Raw genomic sequence first — 26,194 nt, forward strand, 5'->3', positions numbered from 1 at the left:
ATTATCATTTTTGTTACTACTATTCTTTTTTTTTTTTTTTTTTTTTTTTTTTTGTTGGGCCAGGTTTTTGTTCATACAGAAACTTACACAACTCTAGGAATAAACAAATATCACATAATATTCGGAGTTTAATTCATAGTTTCATGAAATAATGATTTATGGAATTTCTTCTATAACATACGGACAATTACTAGTTATATTATTTTTCTTTGTTTATTTATTTAGTTATTCACTTTTCTTTTTTTTTTATTTTCCTATCCTATTATTATTACTTTTTTTTACATTCCATTTTTATCCGGTTTTTTTTTATATCAATAATTTGGTATTTAGCTGCAGAGTAAAATTGCATGTTATTCTTTTATTTATTTTTCTTTTACCTAATGTTATTATCTTTTCTTCCGAGCTAATTCGTCCAATATCTAAAAAAAATATTGATCGCAAAGTGTATTCTCTATCACTGTAGCGAACAGGAATACATTCGTGGTACCGAATCGTCAGCCATGCATGGCTTGGAGGACACTTGCCGCATGTCTCTCTTGGGAACACTGAGTGCTATCTGGCGTAATTAATGTCATGCTTTTAAATCAAATAACGATTTATCTCAGTTCAGTTAATTAAATGTCTTCAAAACTATTATATAAATATTGCCAACATATCATCACATCCGTCATGAGGAACGTCTGCAGCTGCGTTACGCTTCATGTGTGAAGGCCTCTCACTGTGCCACTTTCCTCCCTACAATGCAGGACAGAACCGTAACACAAATTAATTTCACGGTGTTGTTGCCATGAGAATATCCTGCTCGACTGTGGGGGAAGAGATGGATGGAAGCAAGGACTTCTTGCAATATATATACATCCTGCGATCCTCGCTGCTGTAGGAGTTACATCTCTGCTTCAGCTAGGGAAGCATGAGGGTTCTGGTAAGACATCAAGCCATACTGGTGACATACGTATAATTTGGTGATTTTTTTTTTTTAAATGTTATTCAAGGAAAGTGTTCAAAGAGTTTATATCAAAAGAAAGTGAAAATATTGCATTAATCGGCATGATATGTGTTCCTTGTAACGAACACTGGTTTTAACGTTAAGGATCGGTCAAATACGGCATCTGGTGGACCAGTGAACTTATCTAGCATTATTTTTCCACAGGTCGCCTTATTCTTGGTCGCCCTGGTGGCGGCGCAGAAAGATGGCGAAGCTGAACCCAGTAAGATCAAACCACATTCCCATACATATCCTTTGGGCTATGGTTACGGCCACGGCTACCCCTACGGTTACTACGGCCACGGCTACCCCTACGGGTACTACGGTCACGGCTACCCCTACGGGTACTACGGTCACGGCTACCCTTATTATTACGGTCACCCATACACTTACGGCTATGGCTACTCGATCCACCACCCAGAAGGTTACTCGTACGTGCACCAGAGCAATGTGGTCAAGAGGGAAGCACAGCCAATGCACCACAAAAAACTCCACAAGCATTCCAGTTATGTGTACAGCTACAACCGCTATCCTTATGCCTACAACTACCCCTATGGCTATAATTACGGTTACAGATATTGGAACCCGTACAGTTATGGTTATCGTTACCCATACCACGGACATTCCTACGGATACGGATACAAGCACACTGCAAGCTAAAGGAAAGCAGAATCTTTAAGTAGAAGCCACCATCTCAAAGTGACGATCTTATACGCACGCCAGATTTAGTGCCGGCTATCTTACCCCCACTCCCCTGAGGAAATATTGCACAGTAGCTTCTATATTATGTAACGTATTGTACTTATCCAAGCTTCCTTCCACTTTCTATTTCAGATTCCTTTAGTGACAAATTGTAAATCATAACAACCTAGTTTATACCTGGCAAGAAACGTATCCAAGTTTCATAGCAGTGCATGATCAATATGACTTCCTTCCCATCTAAGTCTTGCCCTTATAAGATTAACCTTTCCAATAACAAATGGGACAGTGTGTTTTCTCGTTGTTCCGTAAGCCATTATGTGATTTAACCCCTTCAGTACTGGAACGCATTGGACGATTTTATTTACATTAGGATGGATTTATGGAGATCAGAAGATTAATGGCAAGAGTCTTCACTATTCTAATCCCAACATAAGTATCTAAAGCTGTATAAAATCTCCAAATAGTAAGCAGAATGAATATGGAAACGCGTCATGGTACTGAAGTGGTTAACCAGTCTTCATTATTATCTCAAAATCTTAATTGCTGCTCCGTAGATTTTAATGCATGCACCCTTTGTTACACTTATTATTTTCATTCAGTTAAGTGTATGATGTAGGCAAAAAGGAGAGAGCATTTCGCTACAAAATTGTTGCCTACCATCGTAATAGTGTAACCCTTACGAATCCACAATGACTCTCAATGATTATATGACATGCATATATGTAACAAATGTACATCTGTCTTTGTCATGTATAAGTAAGGTGTTATGAGTTACATGAGTTATACTAGTGTTCGAATGTTTGAGTCTTGAAGCACATTATTGCTGTACTTGATATGTTGCCTCACAACATTAGCAAGTCTAGAACTGATCGCTTTATCTTCTTAAGTAACTGTTTTGTACACTGCATATTTCTGCTTTAGTTTCTTACAGAATAAAAAAAAAACCTCTATGTGATATCAATAATGACTTTTTGACGTAAAATTATTCTATGGTAATATATATATATATATATATATATATATATATATATATATATATATATATATATATATATATATATATGTATTCACTGCACCAAACACCTTATGGATGGAGCCACATCAAGAACCCGCGGCGTAACCATCTAACTGGGCTCAACTCAGACAACACACGAACCTCTGATTAAAAGCACAGGTTCCTGGTTTTTCAAGAATTTACTGGGATGTAGCTTGCAAACTGTTACGTCTTGTATAAGTCTTCTCCAGCTATTCCAGTCTGTGTCATTCTCTTCTTTTTCTCTCATTGTTCCCGGTGCCTCTGCAAGTCATCCTGCCTGTCTACCCGTTGATCCTCTGCCGCCAACAGGTGCACGTTTTTTTTTTTTATACCATGTGGGCTTTTCACGGGAATTTCTGGGCTAAAGGGGATACTGTTTATGGTACCTCCTATCTCAAAGCCCACTCGCTAGAAGCCGTTGCCCCCGAGTGAGGGGCCCAACCTACACTCGGACCGTGGACAGGATTCGAACCCGTGCGCTTGGAGATCCCTCGGACCCCAAAGCGAGCATGGTTCCACTGTACCACGGCGGCCCCTAAATATTTCTCCGTCTCTCCTTTATAGCCCCATATGACTTACGAAAAGAGTGACATTTCTTTTATGTTTTAACTGCTTCACACATTTTTTCCAGTCTTCCTCTTCCTCCTGCCCCTCCTCCTCCTCCTTCTCCTCCCCATCCTCTTCCTTCTCTTCGTTGGTGTCGTTTTTGTATATTATAGTTGTTGTTATCTGTCATCATCGTCACTGTTGCTATTATTGTTATTATCATTACCTTCTTAATTTCTTGTATTTTTACACTGTGTTCCTGTCTCATACTGCTTTCAGGACGCTTTGACGCTTTGATGCTTTGACGTTCTCGGAGAAGTTGCAATATTTAATAGACTGTTCTGATTCAACTCTGTGGAGGCGGACTGGCCCGTTAGTGTGACGTGTTTGTGTATGAGAGAGAGAGAGAGAGAGAGAGAGAGAGAGAGAGAGAGAGAGAGAGAGAGAGAGAGAGAGAGAGAGAGAGAGAGAGAGAGAGAGAGAGGTTGGATTCACCAGTTATCGCCCTGTTAAAGCTCATAATTGTCATATCTATATAAGTAACAGAGAATTTTCCGTCACAAAACATCACATCATCCTCAAGGCCACAGTTTGTTTGCCTTCATCGTTTAAAACCTTTGAAACTTATGTGGGGTGGGGGGCGAATCTCACCTTGTTAAGTAATATGCCCCATGACCGCCTTATATTGGTCTTCCCCGCGCCTCCCTTCATGGCCGTGGCTGGTGGTGAAGCAGTCCCCACTTACAGTCTTCCCCTTCTGCCGTCGCTCATCACTCACCTTATGCCTCGTAATCTCCTTTCCCGCAGACTCATTCAGTGAACATTTCATTGACTGCAGGAGTGTCATGTATATTTTATTTCAAAATCAACAAACTCTAATTGCCACTGACATTTTATACGCAAAGGAAGAATGATCATTTGAATTATGAAATATTATCTTTATTTTAATATTTTCCGCTCATCAGCTTCTGGCAAATTAGTTTTCCTTACTTAATTCCTACCTTATTTGTATGAAATTAGACCTAATATGCCCAAAGCCACAGCAGTCACTCGATCAGCGAAGCACCACATCTCTAACTCTGCTGTAATAACATTGGGTGTTATTACTGTGGAACTGTCGCCTTATACTGTAGAAACATGTCTACTGCGTGTTACAATGTCACGGTAGCTGCAAGAATGTTCAGGTTCAACCCACTGAGTCTCCTACGCCTACTGTTGAATTATAAGGCTACTGTTTCCATCGCAATAAGTAAAACCATAGCTAAACGAATAATGCCATCAGACTCATTTGGCGTAACAGTGGGTCATAGAGAGAAAGCTACTACGATTACCTGAAGTGCCTGACATAATCCAGGGAGCCTCAGTGTTGGTCGTAACCCATCAGTGGTGCTTGCCTGTGATAGAACGCACTTTGACGGCTGGGCTGCTCCTCAGACTCAAAGGATTGGAGGGCGGCATCTTCTTCAGAGAGTTGGAAATCATCTAGCTCGCCAATAGCTTCCACAGTGTAGGGATACCTTGGCAGTAGTGAGAGTCGATCTGTGTTTATTACGGGCACCTTAACTGTCCCATGCCTGACGGGAGGGCCAGGATATGCAACGTGGCTGACAGGCACGTGAGAAGTGAGGCGATCTTTTAACTGCTTTATGAATGCACTTGGGTTTGTCATGAATTTTTGCTCTTCACTTAGTTGTCTTACGGGTGGTACATAATTAGAGTTGCCTTGTTTTGGAATTCCCACTCTAGAAGGAATAGTAATTGGCTTTGTGTTGTGTATAGGTAAACCGATCGCAGGTCTGTGGTCAGTAGCAGGGATTCCAACTATATTAGGGTCATCGTGCACCACATCAGGCTCCACAGAACAAGATAACCTTATTTTCTTATCACCCAGATTTTTTAAGGGGTGTTGAGGTCTTGAATCGCTGCTGGGAGGAAACACTGGTTGCAGCCTTCTCTGGTTAAACATACTACTTAGAAGTTCTCCGAAGCGTGAGTCCAGACCTTTCATTTCATTGGTCCCCAAGCGAGAACCATTGTCTCTCGCTGTTTTTATTCTATGTGTAGTGTCATCATTAGTCTTTCCAACATGTCCCTGATCATTGGGTTCTATTTCAGGAGTATCTGGGTTTTCTTCAAGAGTCTGAGCCCATGACCAAGCACCCATGAAGTTACTGAAGATCTTAAGGATGGGTTCAACTCCCGAGGGAAAAGAATTGGTCTCTGTTTGCCTTTTTTTCCACATATCTTTGAAGGCTTGCTCTGCTTGCTTCACTGATTCAGCGGCCTTGATTTGGTCAGTCACTTCGGTTACTGTAGGCATGTAAACCATTCCAAGTTCTGGCCATGCTTTGTTCACCTTCATGAATGGCGCATTCAGACGATCTGCCTCTTCATTCCAGGCAGTCATGTAGCGCTGTCTGGCTTCCTCTACCACGGGATCTTCCTGTTTTGTTTCCTCGTCTACTTGTGACGCAGAGAGTTTCAACAAATCTGTGAGAGACTGTGGAGAGTCAATTCTATCCTGACTTTCGGGTGCAGGCAAAGGTTGATTTCCTTTATCATATTGCTCTCTTACTCTCCTGAGAATATTTTCAATTTCAGAAATCATCTCAGTTGTTTGTTTGGTCTTTGGGTCTATTGGAGTGGGCGCTTCAGGAATTTCTGGCTGTACCCCGAGAAGCTTCCTTCCATTGTCAGCATCACTCCCCTCTGACACAGAGTCGCTGGTCATTTTAGTTACGGATCCCACTTCTTGGTCAGTGCCATCTACACCCTTCATCTGTGATAACTCTGGCAGCAATTTAGAGAACGTGTTTTCGTCTGTATCGGTGAGAGTAACAGGCAGCTCCTTCCCTCCTTCTGATTCAGTGGGCAATTCTCCGATGGTGTGGTGTGCTTGGTCAAGAGATTCTTGAGTTTCACTTTCCTCTGCATTGAGTTCCGATCCTGCACCGTCGAGAAACAGGTCAGGGGATGGATGGGAAGATAGACTGTCTCTACTCCAAACACCTGCAATTATCAGACAGTAGAATAAGAAAGCTGGCACTCATCTACGAAGCTTATTTGTTATCGAAAAAAATGCTCTTTTATGTATATGTTGATGTGATTACATGTAAATTCAAACATGAAATATATGACCACAGTGAGTCTCGGTCACTCAACCTGTGTATTCCACAACGTACGCGAAGACTTGCTGGAACCGTCTCATAATTAGTTTTCAGAGACCACAGTGGTGATTAATTAGATACTTATCAGTGTTTTCTCAATGACAGCAAAGAACACCCTTTTAAACTATTAGTATAAACAGGAAAAACAACCTCGAAAACACTAACAACTTATATATATATATATATATATATATATATATATATATATATATATATATATATATATATATATATATATATATATATATATATATGTTTTTTTCGTACAAGAAATCGATAGGAAAGATTTGAGAATGCTTCTAGACGGATAACCTGACGACAGACAAGTTACGAGAATTTTTAGTGGGCACTTCATAGATTGTTTCTAACAGATCACGTATGAAGGACTTGGGCAAAGCTTTAAGGCTTATTGCAGTATGTCGAGATGCTGTTTCATCAAGAGATATAATGATGCATGCCGAAGTGAACACGCAGACTTATATGGGCGGCGATGGGACCACTAGGCTAGTCCATAGATGACACCAACTTCACTTTTACCTAATCTATGATGATGGTGACTAGACTGACTTGGATGAGTGTTGATTTATTTCAAGTTAATGAACAATTGCAGTTATCAAGAGTTTGCGTAAACCTTAGTGAATGAATTTTAGGGAACAAGTCAGCACTCCAGTGAACATAGCGGCCTGGGTTTACTTGGGCGTGGATCATGAGGCATCATTGCGAGTATTGCAATCTTAATCCCTCCAGTACTGGGACACACTTTTACCTTGAGTTCTGGAGTGTGATTAGAAGATTTCGTTTACATTAAGAAAGGTCTTTGGAGGTCAGAAGATTAATGGCCAGAGTCTTCACTATTTTAATCCCCCACATAATTTTATGAAGCTGTATGCAGTCACCAAATAGTAAGCAAAATGAATATGAAAAACACGTAATGGTACTGATGGGATTAAGACTGTATTGTACTGTTACTAGAATATAATGCACTTCACTGACACTATAAAACCATGCCATCACTATTTGTATTTCAGCTTGTGATTTAAGGTATAGTGATAAACCACATACATAAATCTGAGGCAGAAATATTAATCATTATACCAAACACGACATTGTGCTGATAATATTGGCTAACTTACAGACTGAGGAGCGGAAGACACACCAGCCACCAGTGCCACCACCAGCGCCACCACCAGCATCACCACCTGCCAAGGAAAGAATTAAGTACTGTACAACATATAACATTATACGTATTATCTTCAGGTTAAATGCCATGTTCTCTCTCTCTCTCTCTCTCTCTCTCTCTCTCTCTCTCTCTCTCTCTCTCTCTCTCTCTCTCTCCGCGGTGTCGGTATGGGAGTCCCGGAGTGGGTAAAATAGTAACATTCCAGAACAAAAGACTTTTCTTCTACACCAACTGCTTTCACTAATATTATAAGCTACATCTTCATTTTTTTTTTTCTTTTTTTTTTCGGGATCACCCAGTTCCTGTTTTCTTTCACACTCTAAATCACACACACGTTACTCAGTGGAAAAGATCTGTTCAAGTAAAAAAAAAAGGAAAAAGACGTGTGTGTGTGTGTGTGTGTGTGTGTTTCACTGCTGCAGTCTCTGACGAGACAGCCAGACGTTACCCTACGGAACGAGCTCAGAGCTCATTATTTCCGATCTTCGGATAGGCCTGAGACCAGGCACACATCACACACCGGGACAACAAGGTCACAACTCCTCGATTTACATCCCGTACCTACTCACTGCTAGGTGAACAGGGCTACACGTGAAAGGAGACACACCCAAATATCTCCACCCGGCCGGGGAATCGAACCCCGGTCCTCTGGCTTGTGAAGCCAGCGCTCTAACTACTGAGCTACCGTGTGTGTGTGTGTGTGTGTGTGTGTGTTTAAAGAAAGCATTGAACGAGACCACATTAAAAAAAAAAAAAACATAAGCGAAAACAGCAACAACAACACAAAACACAATTAGTGAAGAGAGGGCGACACACTACCTGGGTCGAGCGTAACATTGCCTGGCGTGGCGGTGCAGCGCGCGGAACCCTGGTAAGCACAACTCTTCCCTCTCGCTACTTGCACGGACTGGCTGGCTGCGCTACGGCCTGCAAGATACCCTGAGCCAATGGATCGTTACACGCATACATAATATTCTCTCCCATGTCCTTTTCTATCTCTATTCCCCCCTCACCTTACCGCTGCTCTTGTATTTGTCTTCCAGGTCATTTAGACACGTTCCACCGGCGAGTACCGTTGTGTTGGGCAGTCAGCGTGACCGCCACACACCCACGTAGCTCTCACCTCATTTTGTGGACTTTTTATTTTTTCTGTGTGTGTTTGTGTGTGTGTGTGTGTGTGTGTGTGTGTGTGTGTGTGTGTGTGTGTGTGTGTGTGTGTGTGTGTGTGTGTGTGTGTGTGTGTGTGTTGAGAAAAAGGTTTTGTTGTTGTTGTTGCTGTCGTTGTTGTAGTTGTGGTTGTCGTTGAGATTCTATTATTGTTGTTGTCGATGTTGTTGTAGTTGTGGTTGTCGTTGTCGCGGTTGGTGTTGCAGTAGACTCCAGTATTGTTATCTCTTGTTGCGATTTCTTTTTTTTTTTTTTTTCTTCTTCGTTTCTGTGTGCTGGAAATGTATTTTGTTGTTGCTGTTGTTGTTGTTGTCGTCGTTGTCAGTGGTGTTGCTGCAGTCCATTATTATTATCTATTATTTTTATTATTATTATCGTTATTACTATTATTATTATTATTATTATTATTATTATTATTATTATTATTATTATTATCGTTATTATTATTTTTATTATCATTATTATTATTATTATTATTATTATTATTATTATTATTATTATTATTATTATTATTATTATTATTATTATTATTATTATTATTATTATTATTATTATTAATATTATTATCATTATTATTATTATTATTAATATTATCATCACTATTATCATTATTATTGTTATTATTGTTATCATCATTATCATCATCATTATTGCTATTATTGTTGTGTTAGACTTTATTCTTATCATTTTAGCATTTATAATGATAATAATAATCATCAGCTAACCCTTACCACCTCAGATTTTGAATTCCGGGCCTCTGGGCGGAGAGCCAAATGAGATAACCCCGCGCCGGCACCGCCCCGTGCACATTATCATATAGATGAAGAAGGTGGACAGAGTTCCATCTGAAATGTTAGTCATCAAATTGTTTGCTATTCTGTAAGGTGTGGGTAGCCAAGGCATTCGCTAATAATCTGTCCTATAGTATATCAAAGCAATCGCTTGACGAATTCATCAATGGGGAATCTCAATGTTGCGACACACAGCGTTTGCCTTGCACTTGAACTCAGAGGAAAGGAACCTCTTCTCTGGCAACAAAGTCTGGGCGGACCGCTCACCTTGAGCCGCGCCCTGAACCATCTCCACCTTCCCCTCAAGACGGGACGAGAAAAATACGTTCTTTATTCAAAGCAGAGGCTTCCACGTGACCTGAAGTGAAGTCTCTGATCACACAGACTATGTAGGTAACCTCTCTGCTGCAACATAAGTGTTATTGGATGTTTCCATTAACTAAAGAAAAGGGAATAATTTCTTTACCTAGAATGTTGAGAAATTCTTAGCATCTTAAAAAAACATTTTTCATTTCATTATACAGTAATGATTGTGATATAGTGAAACAAATATTCGTCTGTGAAGGATGAGGAACAGAAACAGAGAGCTCACGACTCCTTTACGTCAAACAGCGTTTATTGGAGAACGAATCTTTACACATTTATTCGACGATCTTCGATTTGTTGAGGAGTTTAGTCACATGCGTTAGTGTACCGTACACCCAGTGACTCAGTGACCCAGTCTTTACTGCGGCGCATCACCCTACCATAAATTCGAGACACGCACACACACACCGCGTAGCGTAGTGAGTAGCACGCTCGACTCACAATCAAGAGGGCCGGGTTCGAATCCCGGTAAGCGGCGAGGCAAATGGGCAAGTCTCTTAATGTGTGGCCCCTGTTCACCTAGCAGTAAATAGGTACGGGATGGACCCCAACTCGAGGGTTTCTAGCCTCTCTTTCCCGGTGTGTGGAGTGTGATATGTGGTCTCAGTCCTACCCGAAGATCGGTCTATGAGCTCTGAGTTCGCTCCGTAATGGGGAAGACTGGCTGGGTGACCAGTAGGCGACCGAGGAGGTGAATCACACACACACACACACACACACACACACACACTATAAGGTACAAGGTCAAAAATTTTTCAACTGAACAAAACTTGTTTTCATCACCATTTACACCTTGGACATGGCAGCCATCCAACAGTGGTGACTACCCTGCTGCAGCGTGGGAAGCGCCCTTGTGGCCATGCTGACAGGAACACACTAGAGGATATCTTCACAGATGACGCCGAGCTCATAAAAAGATAATCAGCTTTCCCTACCTGACAGAAATGACAGGTGAGCGACTATATAGTAACAATACTCTAAGGTCCATATTTGCACTATACATAGTGTCCCGCGCGCACCACCTCTCCTCTCCTCAGTGTTGCCGCCACCGACCACCCTCCTCACACACTTAAGTACGGAGGTTGTACAGCACATACGCTTCACCATACACTCCCACACAGCATCCCCGCCACTACAAACAGTTACAGTTACCGACGCGTCTCGTTATCTGGGTTCCGTTCTACCTCTCTCGCCTCGTGAAATGTGTACGAAGTTAGGAAATTTCCCCTACTGCATACAAATAAAACTGGTTACGTTCAACTGTAATGATTTGCTGGTGATGGAAAATGAAAGAACCAGTCGACTATTAATGTTATTTTGCTAATTATAGCTCATGTGAATATTCCTTTGTTCAACTGAGACACATGACACGTTTTCATAGTCATTTTGGTCTATCTGGCGATTTTATAGAGCTACAGAAACTCATATGGGGATCAAAATAGTGAAGACATTGAGCCATTAACCTTCTGACTTCCATAGACCATTCCTAATCTAAATAAAATCGTCTAATCACACCCAAACTCGCTGCAAAAATGCGTTCCGGTACTGAAGAGATTAAGTTGAGTCTTATAAGAGAAACAAACTATATATTTACTTACATCTTGAGACCATTATGTACGAGTATGAGAGGCATCTGGTTTGAGTTCAATTCCAGAAGCATTTCAAACACCTGCTGGGCGGCGTGCACAGATACCAGTCAAGGGCGTGTTTGCTGCCATGCTGCCGCCCTGCCTTGTCTGTCCTTTGTATTGTGAGCGTCTTAATTCCCAATGACAGAGATAATTTTAAGAGATTAAAAGAAATTACCTGTTTATTGTTTTTGTTATGATTCTCTCTCTCTCTCTCTCTCTCTCTCTCTCTCTCTCTCTCTCTCTCTCTCTCTCTCTCTCTCTCTCTCTCTCTCTCTCTCTCTCTCTCTCTCTCTCTCTTAAATCCTTCATACGTTCTATTCCGTCATCATTTTTCTTTTTTTAGTATTTGTTTGTACTGCAACTGAATTCTTTTCTTTTTCTTCCCCCAAAGAGGAAGATTTCAAGACACTTAGCCCTTTCTTCTTGCTAATTCTCTCGGACCTACATGGAAACTGGCAACTAAATAGGGCTTTTTTTTTTATATATTTTGTTGCCCTTCGCCACCTTTCCCCTCTTACATAAAAAAATCTAACTTCTTTCTATCATTTTCTCGGTTACAATGATGATCTTATTTAATTTTAGCGTTTTGCAGTTAGATTGACTGAACGCAGAATCGATTGTTGTCGCGTTGATGTCTTCATGGTCAGGTGACGCACTGGAAAATTAGAGAGAGAGAGAGAGAGAGAGAGAGAGAGAGAGAGAGAGAGAGAGAGAGAGAGAGAGAGAGAGAGAGAGAGAGAGAGAGAGAGAGAATGTGTTTTTCTTATAAAGCGGAAATGATAACAGGTGTCGTGGAATACAGCCACATGTTGCTTGAAATACCGCTCTTTCCTTGAATTGAGCACATTTTGGGGTTATTATCTATGTTCCTTTGCATGCTGCTTTTTATATAAGATGGGAAACGCTGGAGAGGGCAACAAAAACTTTAAGAAAAAATTCACTTTGTTGACAGTTCCCTTGCAGGTCTGAGAGAATTAACCAAAAGAAAGGGATAAATGTCTTGAAATCTCCCCCTAGAATAAAGTCAAGTCATATAGGGAGTTGGAGATATAGAAGCAAGCAGGGAGTTCCAGAGTTTACCAGATATATTTATTTTATTTATATAAGGGGAGAAATTTGGCCAAGGGCAACAAAACCGATTAAACTAAAATGCCAACTTGTAATATCAATTGATTATTTCTCTCTCGTCACTGCAGCTCTTCAGACTCCGAGGGGTGAATGCTCTGAGTCTGGACACCGCGATCTTTGCTCAGGGCAGCACCAGCACACGAGAGGGCAGGCCTTCCTTTCTCCTGATAATTTAACTCACAGATTAATATTTGTGTTAGGATGTTTCTTTTTTACCTCCAATAGTGTGTGTGTGTGTGTGTGTGTGTGTGTGTGTGTGTGTGTGTGTGTGTGTGTGTGTGTGTGTGTGTGTGTGTGTGTGTGTGTGTGTGTGTGTGTGTGTGTGTATTTTAGAATGTGTCTAGACAATTATTTACATGTTTCTCTACAGGTCGACTAGATTTCAATGCTTACGGATAGTTATCAGTGTCAAAAAGTGTGAAATTCCTATCCTAAAGTTATTCTTATCCACTGCTAGAGGTTTCTCGGACTTCGCGGTGGTGTGACTCGAGTAGAAATTAACGAGAAACTTTTCTGGAGACTAATAATTCACTCCTCCATTTCACCCACTTCACGGAGGCACGTCAAATGGTTCATTTTCCCCGAACATGGAAAGTTTCTTGTGTCCCAGAAAGAAGGAAAGTCTAGACAGCCGTGCTTAGAAGGAAAATGGTACATTACAAGGCACTTAAATGTGCCGCCATCTTTCTCTCACAGCTTACATCGTTCACACAAATTTGAACTTCCACCAGTAACTTGGCCTGTGGGTGTTGTTCAAGTGGCGGGTCATTGTCCGAGGAAGGAGAAACGCGCACGTAAACAACAGACACAACAACATGCTTATTTCCACACCCCGTTACAAGAAAGCGTATATAGGGTGGTTATTATAAAACCACTTCGTAAGGAACGCGTCGATCCATGGCGTTTGTATTTTACTGATAGTTACACAACGTGATTTCGCACAGTCTTATAAATAGCAACCGGCTGTAGTTGCTGTCCTGTTGCAATATTCTGTAGAAATCCTGTTTGGTTATAGTCTCCCACAAACGTGGATGAGGGAGAAGCTTACAGACATTTTTCTATCCCACGGACGAGCGACGGTCTGATAATTCTACCACTCACGGAGAGAGCTGAGTCACGGTGGTGGATGGAAGCAGGAAGCGCGGCGGCGGGCAGTGTTCAGTTGTCATCAAGAAGTCTGGAAAGCAATACTGGAGCACACACCTCTCTGACAGCGACTTTGGTCTTCATATTGCTGTGCTGTTGGATGATGTCTCTCGTCGCCAAGTGTGTGGTGGCGTGCCTGCAGCTCCTAGTATGGGCGTTCGCCGGTACTGCGGCTTATCCAGCCACGCCTCACGGGACCCCAGATGACCTCCGCTCAGGCATCGCCATGGCTCAGATGATCCTGGCTCAGCAAGCGCAGCTCTTCAGGGAACTTATTAACGCAACAAAAGAAAGCCATTCATGCTGTTCTGCTGGAAAGTCAGGTAAAGAGAAGAGCCTCATCTTAGAGTGTAATACAGAGAACTCGATTGAGATGTAAAAAAGTGCTGTAAGTTGTGGAAAATCCAGTAAAATTTTCCGTTTATAGATGATTGGAGAATGTAATTGATCATGTCTCAGAAATCTTTGCTTATCTTAATTGCAAAGAGTACTGAAAGTGAAAGGTGAAAAAAAAAATCATTAAACTTGAAGGGTACGTTTGTGGTTTATGAGAAGCATAGACGGGTCTTGAAAACCACCTCAGGAAACATTCTGTCGACAATGTCCGGAATGAATGAATCCAGGAAATTTATTCATACCTGTTTTTAGTAGGAATTGGGCGACTCTAAGAAGCAGTGACTCCCAACCCTTCCTGTTGGCTACTCACCTTCCACGTACGGCCCTTATCCATGTCTCACATCCATAACGCATGATTGCAGTGACTGCCTGCCGTTCTGCACTTATTACGTGATTATCTCTGGCATGGAGCTATACATTCCTCATACTTTCTCTAACCCTAAAGCTAAAAAGCCTTGGTTTAACTCTGCTTGTTCTCGTGCTGTCAATGATAGAGAGGCGGCTCACAAACGGTTCCGTAGCCATCCAACTGCTGAAACTCATGCCCTATATATTTCTGCCCGTAATCATGCCAAATCTATTCTCCAACTTACTAAAAACTCTTTCATCAATAGAAAATGTCAAAGTCTTTCCAATTCTAACTCCTCTCGAGATTTCTGGCATCTAGCCAATAATATCTCTAACAACTTTACTTCTTCGTCTTTCCTCCTTTACTTCATCCAGATGGCTCTACAGCTGTCTCTTCTTTTCTAAAGCTGAACTCTTCGCTCAAACCTTTGCTACCAACTCAACTTTGGATGATTCTGGGCATATTCCTCCTACTCCTCCACCCTCTGACTACTTCATCCCTAAAATTAAAATTCTTTATAAAGACGTTTTCCTGGCCCTCTCTGGCCTTGATTCTCGGAAGGCTTACGGTCCGGATGGAGTCCCTCCTGTTGTTCTCAAAACTGTGCTTCCGAACTCGCTCACAGCCTGGTCAAACTCTTTCATCTGTGTCTCTACTTCTATTTATCCTTCTTGCTGGAAGTTTGCTCACATTCAACCTGTCCCTAAAAAGGTGACCACTCCAATCCTTCTAACTACCGCCCTATAGCTTTGATTTCCTGCCTTTCTAAAGCCTTTGAGTCTATCCTTAATAGGAAGATAATGAGGCATCTATCAGCTCACAACCTTCTCTCTGATTGCCAGTATGGTTTCCGTAAAGGCAGATCTACTGGTGATCTTCTTACTTTCCTAACTGAATCTTGGTCATCCTCTTTTAGGGACTTCGGTGAAACCTTTGCTGTCGGCCTTGACATATCGAAAGCCTTCGATAGAGTCTGGCACAAATCTTTAATTTCTAAACTACCCTCCTACGGATTCTATCCTTCTCTCTGTACCTTCATCTCCAGTTTCCTTTCCGATCGTTCTATTGCTGCTGTAGTAGACGGTCACTGTTCTTCCCTAAAACTATCAACAGTGGTGTTCCACAGGGTTCTGTCCTATCACCCACTCTCTTTCTATTATTCATCAATGATCTCCTAAATCTGACTCAATGCCCTATCCACTCCTATGCTGATGATACCACCCTGCATTATTCAACAGCGTTCAACAGACGCCCAACCCAACAACAATTAAATGACTCAAGGCGAGATGCTATAGGACGCCTAACTTCTGATCTTTCACTTGTTTCTGATTGGGGCAGAGAAAACCTGGTTTTGTTCAATGCCTCAAAAACTCAATTTCTACAACTATCTACTCGACATAACCTTCCAGACAACTATCCTCTCTTCTTCAATAACACTCAACTTCCCTCTCCTCTACATTAAACACACTCGGTCTATCCTTCACTAAAAATCTAAACTGGAAATTTCACATCTCTACTCTTGCTAAATCAGCTTCCAAGAAGTTAGGTGTCCTATGGCGTCTTCGTCCATTTTCTCTCCCTCCCAGCTGCTTGCTCTGTACAAGGGCCTTATCCGCCCGTGTATGGAGTATGGCTCTCATGTCTGGGGGATCCACACACAGCTTTACTAAACAAGGTGGAATCTAAAGCTTTTCGTCTTATCAACTCTTCTCCTCTAACTGACTGTCTTGATTCTTTAAGTCACCGCCGCAATGTTGCATCTTTATCTGTCTTCTACCGCTGTTTTCATGCTGTCTGCTCTTCTGAACTTGCTAACTGCATGCCTTCCCCTCCTGCGGCCTCGCTGCACAAGACTCTCTACTTCTTCTCATCCCTATTCTGTCCATCTTCCTAATGCAAGAGTTAACCAGTATCTTCACTCCTTCATTCCCTACACTGGTAAACTCTGGAACTCTCTACCTGTGTCTGTATTTCCACCTGCCTATGACTTAAACTCTTTCAAAAGAGGAGTGTCAAGACACCTCTTACGTTAACTGGACCCTCCTTTTAGATTTTTCTGTTTTTTCTCTTTCTACTTTTCTTTTAACAGGGCCTGGCAACCAGCGGGATTTTTTTTTTCCAACACTGTGTTTGCCCTTGGCCAGTGCCCTTGTAATGTAAAAAAAAAAAAAAAAAACATATAGAAGAAAAAGAAGAACGGTAGCAACACCAGTAATTTCATTGACTGCAAATATTTGTTCTTTATTTTGTTGAGTATTAAGCAAACGAAGTATTACATCCTTTTCTGAACCTCACTAACTTTGGTAACTGAAATGGTACTAAAGAAATAATGTAACGCACACGAAGGAATTTATATACAGTATTTATATAGGAAGTTATGAAAAAAAGCGTATAATATGCAAAAAAAGTTGTGTCAAATGTAACTGGTCTGTGCCTCATCTCATGGCCTTATATGCCTCCACGGGGTCCATGGCCATCAGTCTGGGAGGCACTGATGTAAGGGAATGACATCCTTCAGTGTAGAGTATCATTACAGCCTCAATATTACAACCTCACGTATATCTAGCTGCACTACGGCTTTGTTGAACACACACACACACACACACACACACACACGCCCGGTAGCTCAGTGGTTAGAGCGCTGGCTTCACAAGCCAGAGGACTGGGATTCGATTCCCCGGCCGGGTGGAGATATTTGGGTGTGTCTCCTTTCACGTGTAGCCCCTGTTCACCTAGCAGTGAGTAGGTACGGGATGTAAATCGAGGAGTTGTGACCTTGTTGTCCCGGTGTGTGGTGTGTGCCTGGTCTCAGGCCTGTCCGAAGATCGGAAATAATGAGCTCTGAGCTCGTTCCGTAGGGTAACGTCTGGCTGTCTCGTCAGAGACTGCAGCAGATCAAACAGTGAAACACACACACACACACACACACACACACACACACACACACACACACACACACACGCGTAGTGTAGTGGTTAGCACGCTCGACTCACAATCGAGAGGGCCGGGTTCGAATCCCAGTAAGCGGCGAGGCAAATGGGCAAGTCTCTTAATGTGTGGCTCCTGTTCACCTAGCAGTAAATAGGTACGGGATGTAACTCGAGGGGTTTTGGCCTCGCTTTCCCGGGGTGTGGAGTGTGTTATGTGGTCTCAGTCCTACCCGAAGATCGGTCTATGAGCTCTGAGCTCGCTCCGTAATGGGAAAGACTGGCTGGGTGACCAGCAGGTAACCGAGGTGAATCACACACACACACACACACACACACACACACACACACACACACACACACACACACACACACACACACATCTTGGTAGCGTGTTGTGATAAGTTTTTGAAAGTATGCCATCAAAGACTGTATACAAGTTACGAATATTGTTGTTGGTGTAGTGGAGAGCCCTCATGCTGGGTAATTTCGGCTTCTAGAAGGCATTGCAGTTTAGAATGAGTATAAGGAGACCACAGTGGCGGGAAACATCACCGTTACTCTCCCAAAGAAGCGTCGCTGTCACGGGTGCTTCGTCACTACCTGTAATGACTGTGGCTTGAGGTTTCACGGCTCACCACTCTTAGTGTGAATAATGAACGGTTGTTAAAAAGTTATGTGTTTATTTTCTAAGTATTTTGGGATTCAGGTCATACCAAATAAATAGAAAGGCTCGACTGATTAGAAAAGATATAATGCTGTTGGCTACGTATTCTTAAACGTATTGGCGTCTTATTTAACTATTTTGAACGCACTCTAGTGGATGTTAGTGGGATTCCCAAGTGTATTTATATGATTCTACTGATAATTTAACATGAATCCTGCGTCAACTGCATCTTTTTTTTTTATGATAATCTATGAGAACGTAAGGCACTTCAGTACAAACTCGGAAACTGTGGACGTATGTATGTTTCCTCTTTGAGCAAATAAACACTCATGAACACAGCCTTCTCGATTGTTTAGTAATATAACATTTTGATGGATACCTGTTCTCTTTTCGCGCCAGACCTGCCAGAATCCATCTCTGACTGCCCTTACCCCTTCAAGCAAGTGCTGGATGAGTGCTACTACCTGAGTTCCAACACCCTCACCTGGCACAACGCCCGTCACTCCTGCCAGGGCATGGGCGGCGAGCTGGCCATGCCCATTTATCTCTACGCACTCAGAAACTTCGTTGCCGGTGAAAGAGGTGAGTGAAGCAACCATGGCTTACAGATTAACATACACCATTAGTACCAAATAATTCTGATGTTTAAAGAAGTGTGGTTGTTTCCATCTATGAAATATCCGCATCTTATCTTTATTGTGTGTGTTTATTTCTACCCGCTTCCTTAGAACAGGTAATTAAATACAAAAAACACTTAACAAAGTAACTAAAAGTATAAATTAAGATTAGTTTAATAGAAAAGAGATAACAAAGCAGGTGTTTCTTCAATGCACACTCTTTACCTTGGATTATCTTCTGTATTTTCATCCTTAAGCCGTATTTAACTCCTGTAGGATTTGAGACATATAATAAGGAGATCGGTATACAGATTATTGAATTAGAAAACGCCAAGAGTAGTACCATAGGTCATGATATACAGTACACCCACTAATAGTATCGTGGACGCTTCACTGCCAGGGCCACCACGTTCGGTGTGGGTTGGAGCCAACAACCATAACGGCGGATGGAGGTGGCTGAACGGCCTGCCGGTGGACGATGCGGAGTGGGGAAAGAAGCAGCCCAACAACAGGAGACCAACAGACCAGTGCCTCGCAGTCAGACGGGACCGACACCCAGTGCTGGACGACATGGGGTGCGGATCAAACCTGCGCTTCGTGTGTCAGTACCATCCGGTAAAGAAGTAGCGTTGCAGACTCGTCGCAAGGAAAAACTAATGCCTTGGTTCTTCTTAGATATATAAAGTTCTTAACCTTGAATTTTAAGTATCAGAGGGATCATATATGGCACGTCAATCCTATGTTGTTGAATTTTAAAACAGAAGTTGATATTTTTGTTGTACGTATCTTGTCAGGTGAATCTTTGTTATTTAATATTTATTCTGTTAGAGTGATGGTATAGCATATACGTCAGTACTTTACAAAACCTCGAGATTTTCTAACAAGTAATGTCTGTATTTACAAATGTATAAGTGAGTGATATACCGTACAACAAACTTGGTGCGCACCCTCATCCCTTTCTTGAACCCTGACTCCCCGAAGCCCCAAACATCTTGGCACTGCAGTCGACGTCTTCTTGGTGTCATAGTCAGAGGCGAGGCAGCAACAGCCGTGTTCTGTACAAATCAAGAGAGGTGAATGCTGCTCCCTCAAAAATAAGGTGCTCGATAAGTTTGTCTGGCGACTTTGAGCCATGAAGTATGGTTTAGTTGATAATAAGAAGTACTTGGATGGTGATGTGGCACTGTAATTATTGTAAGTTTCCTATTATGATATTACGAACTGCCTTTATTGACTCCCCATCCATTACCAGGGCAACAATAGAATATTTCTACGGTATGAGATGGTCAGCCACACATCAGCGAGAGAGAGAGAGAGAGAGAGAGAGAGAGAGAGAGAGAGAGAGCATTTTCAAAGACTGCAGAGACAATTAGACTAGTTTCCTGTTGATAATAACATGTCACTAGAATTACAGAAACAACCTTAAAAACCTGTGTCACTTCAGCTAGAGCTCTTTGAAAATAGTGGAGGTGCAGGGCGGAAGTGTTTCAGAGTATGGGACAGAGAGAGAGAGAGAGAGAGAGAGAGAGAGTGGGGGAGGCAGCAGTGATGGGGAATGCTTTCGACCACAAGTGCTGATAATAATGTGGTAATAGTAATACAAAACTGTTGGGAGAGCGGGACACAAATAGGAGGTCAGGGAGGAGTTACCTATGTTAGATTATCCTGCCAAATCACTCTAGGGGAACCGGACGGTGTTAAATTTCACCCCAAAAGCACGCTCACTGAGGCGGATCCTCCGTAGGTAAGAGAGGGAAGACAATCTGACGACCTGGCAACAGACACTTTCTGTTGCCGCTAAGGTGAGGACAGTGAAAAGCAAAGCTAAAAACACGGGGCAGTGGGAATCCTAACTTTATTTAGCTAACGCATGATGGGCTTACAAAAAAATTCCACACAGAGGTGGCTGAAGGACAGAGCGCAGGACACATGTTATCAGCACGGTGTCTGGGCTGGTGGTGGTGGGCAGTTGCCAAATGTAAATATTCTACGTCACCAGCTCCACCTTGAAAAGTCGTTAAAAGGTCGCTAAATCATTGTTGTACTGTACATGATATAAATATTCCTAGACGATGGAAGTAGCTTTATTTACACATAAGCTTATCAGTATAGGGCCCCGTTGACTATAACACGTAGTATGTACCGTTTATCCCTCTCAGTGACGCATAACAAACCCATCTGCTGGGCCTCGATCGCCGCCTCTCCCTCTCTCTCCCCGCTGTCCCCCACCTTCTCATTACTCTCCTTTTAAATCTGATTGATGATTGATTGATAAGTTTATTGTTGTAGCAGTGTATACACCAAGGGAGGAGGTCAGGTCATGCCGGTCACCTCCTAAACAGACAGGATTGAAGAGTCATTTGTCAGGAGGTGGAGCTCAGCCACGTGTGGCTCGCTCACATCGTATTTGCTTTTCATAATTTTTGTGAATGAATTTATCAGACTAGTAAAACACAGATGCTTGCCTGACGGGTTTCATGGGTGGCTCCATACCCTGGTGTTGATGGATGATACCGTGCTTTTGTTGCAGTCGTTTTGCAGCGAGCACGGTGTGGTCATCAACGAAGCTAAGACCAAGTTTTTCGTAATCAGTGGGGCAAAGGAAGATGTGGAGCCGTTGCGCATGGACGGTCTAACTATTGTTCCGTGCTCAATGTATGTACATATACCTCGGATCGCCTTTCACCAGCGACGGCTCCATGACCTCCGCCCTCAAGGTACACGCTAAAACAAAATTAAGCCATGTGTTGAAATTCGTGTCGTTTGTTAAGAAGAATAATGGTGTGACATTCGTGTTAAAGCGGAGAGTGTTCGACGCGACGCACATGTCCACTCTACTCTACGGCTGTGAATCATGGTTGGGAGATGACTTGAAGCCCATGATTAAATTGTATAACTGGACTATAAAACATCTTTTAGGTGTTAGGAAGTCAACCCCCAATGACATTTGCTACGCTGAGGCAGGATACCCCTCGCTCCCCCACTTAGACTGCGACAGCAAAAATTCTTTAAGAAGATGGAAACCGAGAGAAATAGACAGACTGACGACCCACTGATGTATGCCATGCAAGTAGTTACCCAAGCTAACACCGCGGTAAGCATTATAATAAGAGACTTTTGTACCACCAACTGTGCAGGACCTCGTACACAGAGTACACGGGCGCATCGCTGCGTCTACCGGATCTAGATGCATCATGTACCGTTCTATCAACTCCACTTTCGCAATCCATGGTGTGTATAGTGACATAATGTGTAATAATGTACTGAAGGTGTGACGTGACGTGTGGTGGTGGTAGTGGTGGTGGTAGTGGAGGTGGTGGTATTCATATGCTTGTGTGAAGATAAGCGAGTAATTTGATAGGTTGATGGATACGGAAATGGACAGTTGGACAAACAAACAGATAGATGGATAGGCAGGCAGATAGATAAGTCAATAAATTCGTATATAAATAATAATATAGATGTGTATGTAGATAGAAAAAAGTCTATATTCCTCTACTTAGTATCCTATCACCTTGGTTTATTGTCAGAAATACTCGTATATCAGGCGGTAGAAAGAGAATGAGAAAAATAGTACAGTCTGCCTTTTAAGCACCTTGTTTATTCCCTCGCGGGAGTTACCAACACTCGCTGTACAACAAGATACAATTTAATATTTCCTGCTTTGACAAATAACAAAAGCTGGACACGATAACGAAGAGGAAGATGTCACAATAACCAATAAATCGACATATAGTTTTTGTATAAGCATAGCGTCTCAATAATAAGAGATTTAGTAACAGATATTTATCATAAACATATATACATGCGTCCTGTCTTCACAGACAACCTTTTGCTACGGCAGTAGTCTTGAGCGGTGCTGGTGGTGACAACAGTTGTGGCGGTGGGCTATACTGACCCATGCACACACACACCCACACCCAGACACACACACACACACACACAAATAGAGTGAAGTGTTGCTATATTACAGACAGTTTTCAAGAAGCACGAAACACCAGCAGCAAGAGATGCAGAGGCAAGCCTTCACCACAACACTCCACACTGCCTAATTTTCGTCTATTAAAGGTATTTATAAGGCTATTCAGTTAGGTTAGGTTTTCTTTAGATATGAGAGTGAAAACTACGCAAATATTTTAAAGTAATGGTATAAGGACCATCAAAAAGAGCAAGGCGTCTGTATTACCCTCTCATATTTGTTTCCTTCATTTACTATAGGCCAAACAAGTGTCAGAATGCAGCCACTAGTCTAACATTTTATATAGCCTAGTCAAAATTTCTCTCTGTGGCTTAATATTGGTTTGGTGAGATGATAAAGACTATATATGGATGTCCTGCCGCCATTGTTCCCGGGGTTTTCTCCGGGCCGCCTCCCCCCGGCCGTCCCCTAGCCATCACCCTACCCACGCCATCACCCTCCCATCGCCAGCCTGCTGGGTCAAATACTTTTTTTTTCGAATATTTCCTGACGGTAATATTGCGCTTCCATGGTATGTTTTTATGGTTTCTATAAATATTTCGTCGTGTTTGAAGTGTGTTCCGCGCCTGTGCTGGGTAAATATGTGGCGTTTAGTGGTGTTTTATGGCGTATGTTAAAGGCTTTTTAACGCTCAAAATTTCCCACTTGGAATTTTGAGCTTTTTCATTTCAAGGTATAAGTGGGCCTTTATGGTAGCAAAAGAGTGCCTGTCCTCTTTTAAGTGTGAAATCAATCTAATGAGTGAAATATGTGGACTTTGAAATGGTGTTTGGTGCTGTTGTAAAAAGCTCTTATTTTTCATTATTTTATTTGCTCACGTTTCTGCTTCTCGGTCTAACTCGCTGTAGAATGCCCTAAAAGATAGCTCAGACTCCCAAATGTGTAATAAAATACTTGCCAAGTAAAAATGGCTCGACTTTACAGGACGTTTTAAGAGATTTATGGGTTAAAATGTTTTTGTACTTTTAACGTACTTAATTTAGACCTTTTTTAAAAACCAGTTAAGCTGGAGATATTTTGATATTTTGAAAATTAGTTTAAGTATTTATCACGTCATAAAATAACAAGCATTTGGCCGTGGCTTCGTTTTTTCTAAAAGTCATTTTTGAAATCAAATGATTTACGTAATTTAGCCGAGTCCCCCCGTTCCCGTTCTCTCTCTGATGACCAGCATAGCCCCAGGCTGGCGCCGCTTTTCCAAATCCGCAGTTCGTCAATATTTTGCCTAATATCTAGTGATTTCTACGTGTTTTCCCGTGTTTCGAGGTTCAGGTGTGTAGATAATTGTAGCAGAAGGAGGAAGAAAGAAGAAATAAAGGAGTATAAGGAGGAAGAAAGGAGAAATGGAGGAGGAAGAGGAGCAGCAGCAAAGCTACAATACTTAAGTCACCCTCCATTTCCTAAATATTTTGTCTAATATCTAACATTTTGATGTTTTTCTAGGCTCAGACGTGTAGATGGAAGCAATAGGAGGAAGAAGAGGAGAAACAATGGACGAGGACGAAGAAGAAATGAGAAATAGAGAAGGAATAGGAGAAGGAGCCAAGGTGTAATATTTAGGCAAGTGTCCTTTTTAATCCTAACGTTGTTTATAATGCATACTTTTGGTTTTGGGATATATTTGCTTTGTTTTAACCTTGTTCATTAGTGTATCAGGATGTTTGGAGTGTTATAAGTCTGTTTAGGGGTTCATTTCGTGTATTTTCAGTGTGTGTTAGATCTTTTAGATATATTTTACGTATCCTAAGTGTGTGGATTGAGGTGTGTGTGAGTATTAGCATATGTTGAGTGTGGTTTGGGACAACTTTTATGGGTTGGTTGGTGTTCTGAGTAGGGTTTGGGTTTATTTCGAGTCTTTTAAGTGGTGAGGTGTGTGTTAGTGGTGATTTGGGTGTGTGGGGGTGTTATTTCAGTAAATATTGGGTGTTTCTAGTGAGTTTTGTGTGTTTGCAGGTATTTTAAGCTGTTCCATAATTTTTTTGTGTGTTTTGGGATGTTATTAAGTTTTTTTATGCGGGTTTGGGTGTGTGTGGTTTTTGGTGGGTGTGTGTAAGAGTGAATTAGGTCTATACGAGGATTTTTCAGTATGTTTTGAGGCCATCAACAGGCTAGTTCCATGTCAATGGGCCCTTATAACAACTGTCCTTCATTATTGATTACCCGCTTCGTTTACAGGTGACGACAGGCAGAATGAGGTGGACGTGGCGGAGGCTGTGGGCGGTCAATTCACGGCGCAGGTTACCCACACCTTCCACCACACTCACTGCCCGCCGCTGTTCACTAAAGTCGTATCTCCGTGTATCTCCGTGTTCTGCCCTGGATATAGGAGTAAAGTAAGTTGTGGTTTTTGTTGATGTTGTTCTTGTTTTTCTGTTAAGATTTGTTTGCTCTCTCTCTCTCTCTCTCTCTCTCTCTCTCTCTCTCTCTCTCTCTCTCTCTCTCTCTCTCTCTCTCTCTCTCTCTCTCTCTCTCTCTCTCTCTCTCTCTCTCTCTCTACTTCTTCTACTACTACTACTACTACTACTACTACTACTACTACTACTACTACTACTACTTTACTACTACTACTACTACTACTACTACTACTACTACTACCTACTACCGTTCTTTGAGTGAGGATAGGTAGTGTCAGGTCACGACGTGTTACGTCAGCAGGTTCCCACGCCTGTCCCTTCTTTCATATATTCTGACCTGCTCTGTTTGGTGAGGTGACGTGGGGCAAGGCTTACCCACCAGTTGTATGGCTCTATCGGGACGATGTGGTGGAGCTGAACATTCATTTATCCTTTTACGCCACCCTCGTGTAACACTTCAACCACCACCGTAAGTGTGTGTGTGTGTGTGTGTGTGTGTGTGTGTGTGTGTGATAAGTAGAGGTGATGAAACGAACGGTCGTGTAGGTGAGTGCGTGATGTACAACAGGTAAAGGTGACAGGACGAGCGGTCATATAGGTGAGTTAGTGAGTGTGTCGGAGTCTTGGTGGTGTCTGATTCATGTGGTGAGTCGATGGTAGTAGTAGCAGTAGTGTAGTGTTGTTCACTACACACTGGAGTCAGTCAGGCGTTCATGTCTGGTGATGATTGTAGTAAAGTACATTAGAACAAAAAACAATGAGTGACGCGGCACTCTGAACCAACAACAGAGAAACACGAGAGGCACCCTTAACACTCTCTCTCCACTTAAATACACCACTTAACTCCACATAATGACACCCTCGATTATATTAACACGAAACTCCGCTGCCCTGATCACATTACCCACCTGATCAGAGACCCTCGCTCACCGTGACGCATCCACACCCCCACCAATGTCCGAGTAGAGAGTGCCACTCCCTTCACCCTAGATCGCGTCCTTTCCTGCCCCCGCTCAAATCTATTGTTCCGCGTGCCAATTCACACAATGTTAAATACCCT

At 42.2% G+C, this 26,194-nt stretch overlaps 3 protein-coding genes and 1 long non-coding RNA gene across 4 annotated transcripts; 3 read left to right on the forward strand and 1 right to left on the reverse strand.

The window, feature by feature from the left end:
* Nucleotides 1–246: 246 nt before the first annotated feature.
* Nucleotides 247–2,635, forward strand: LOC123504615 (prisilkin-39-like). Its single transcript, XM_045255280.1, has 2 exons — nucleotides 247–922; nucleotides 1,151–2,635. The coding sequence occupies exons 1-2, from the start codon at nucleotides 911–913 to the stop codon at nucleotides 1,643–1,645; spliced, it is 507 nt and encodes a 168-aa protein (XP_045111215.1). The 5' UTR covers nucleotides 247–910; the 3' UTR covers nucleotides 1,646–2,635.
* Nucleotides 2,636–4,192: 1,557 nt separating this feature from the next.
* LOC123504578 lies at nucleotides 4,193–8,564 on the reverse strand. The gene is made up of 3 exons (XM_045255199.1): nucleotides 8,436–8,564; nucleotides 7,570–7,635; nucleotides 4,193–6,278 (listed from the first exon to the last, which is right to left on the reverse strand). Exon 3 carries the CDS (start codon nucleotides 6,046–6,048, stop codon nucleotides 4,630–4,632), a length of 1,419 nt encoding a protein of 472 aa, XP_045111134.1. The 5' UTR covers nucleotides 6,049–6,278; nucleotides 7,570–7,635; nucleotides 8,436–8,564; the 3' UTR covers nucleotides 4,193–4,629.
* A 5,287-nt stretch (nucleotides 8,565–13,851) lies between these two features.
* Nucleotides 13,852–19,749, forward strand: LOC123504549 (C-type lectin domain family 17, member A-like). Its single transcript, XM_045255153.1, has 3 exons — nucleotides 13,852–14,168; nucleotides 18,584–18,766; nucleotides 19,202–19,749. Exons 1-3 carry the CDS (start codon nucleotides 13,946–13,948, stop codon nucleotides 19,426–19,428), a joined length of 633 nt encoding a protein of 210 aa, XP_045111088.1. The 5' UTR covers nucleotides 13,852–13,945; the 3' UTR covers nucleotides 19,429–19,749.
* A 2,919-nt stretch (nucleotides 19,750–22,668) lies between these two features.
* LOC123504631 lies at nucleotides 22,669–24,264 on the forward strand. Its single transcript, XR_006674898.1, has 2 exons — nucleotides 22,669–22,869; nucleotides 24,224–24,264. It is a non-coding gene; the product is annotated as an uncharacterized LOC123504631 (long non-coding RNA).
* Nucleotides 24,265–26,194: the final 1,930 nt, after the last annotated feature.

Source organism: Portunus trituberculatus, chromosome 16 (genome assembly GCF_017591435.1).
Source record: "Portunus trituberculatus isolate SZX2019 chromosome 16, ASM1759143v1, whole genome shotgun sequence".
In the NCBI taxonomy this organism is placed as follows: Eukaryota; Metazoa; Arthropoda; class Malacostraca; order Decapoda; family Portunidae; genus Portunus; species Portunus trituberculatus.

Excerpts from the sequence above, each read along its gene's own strand:
- LOC123504578 (XM_045255199.1), bottom strand. The coding sequence starts at position 6,048 with ATGAAGGGTGTAGATGGCACTGACCAAGAAGTGGGATCCGTAACTAAA.
- LOC123504549 (XM_045255153.1), top strand. The coding sequence starts at position 13,946 with ATGATGTCTCTCGTCGCCAAGTGTGTGGTGGCGTGCCTGCAGCTCCTA. Across the intron at positions 14,169-18,583 it reads CTGTTCTGCTGGAAAGTCAG|ACCTGCCAGAATCCATCTCT; the intron begins GTAAAGAGAAGA and ends TTTTCGCGCCAG. Across the intron at positions 18,767-19,201 it reads CTTCGTTGCCGGTGAAAGAG|GGCCACCACGTTCGGTGTGG; the intron begins GTGAGTGAAGCA and ends CTTCACTGCCAG.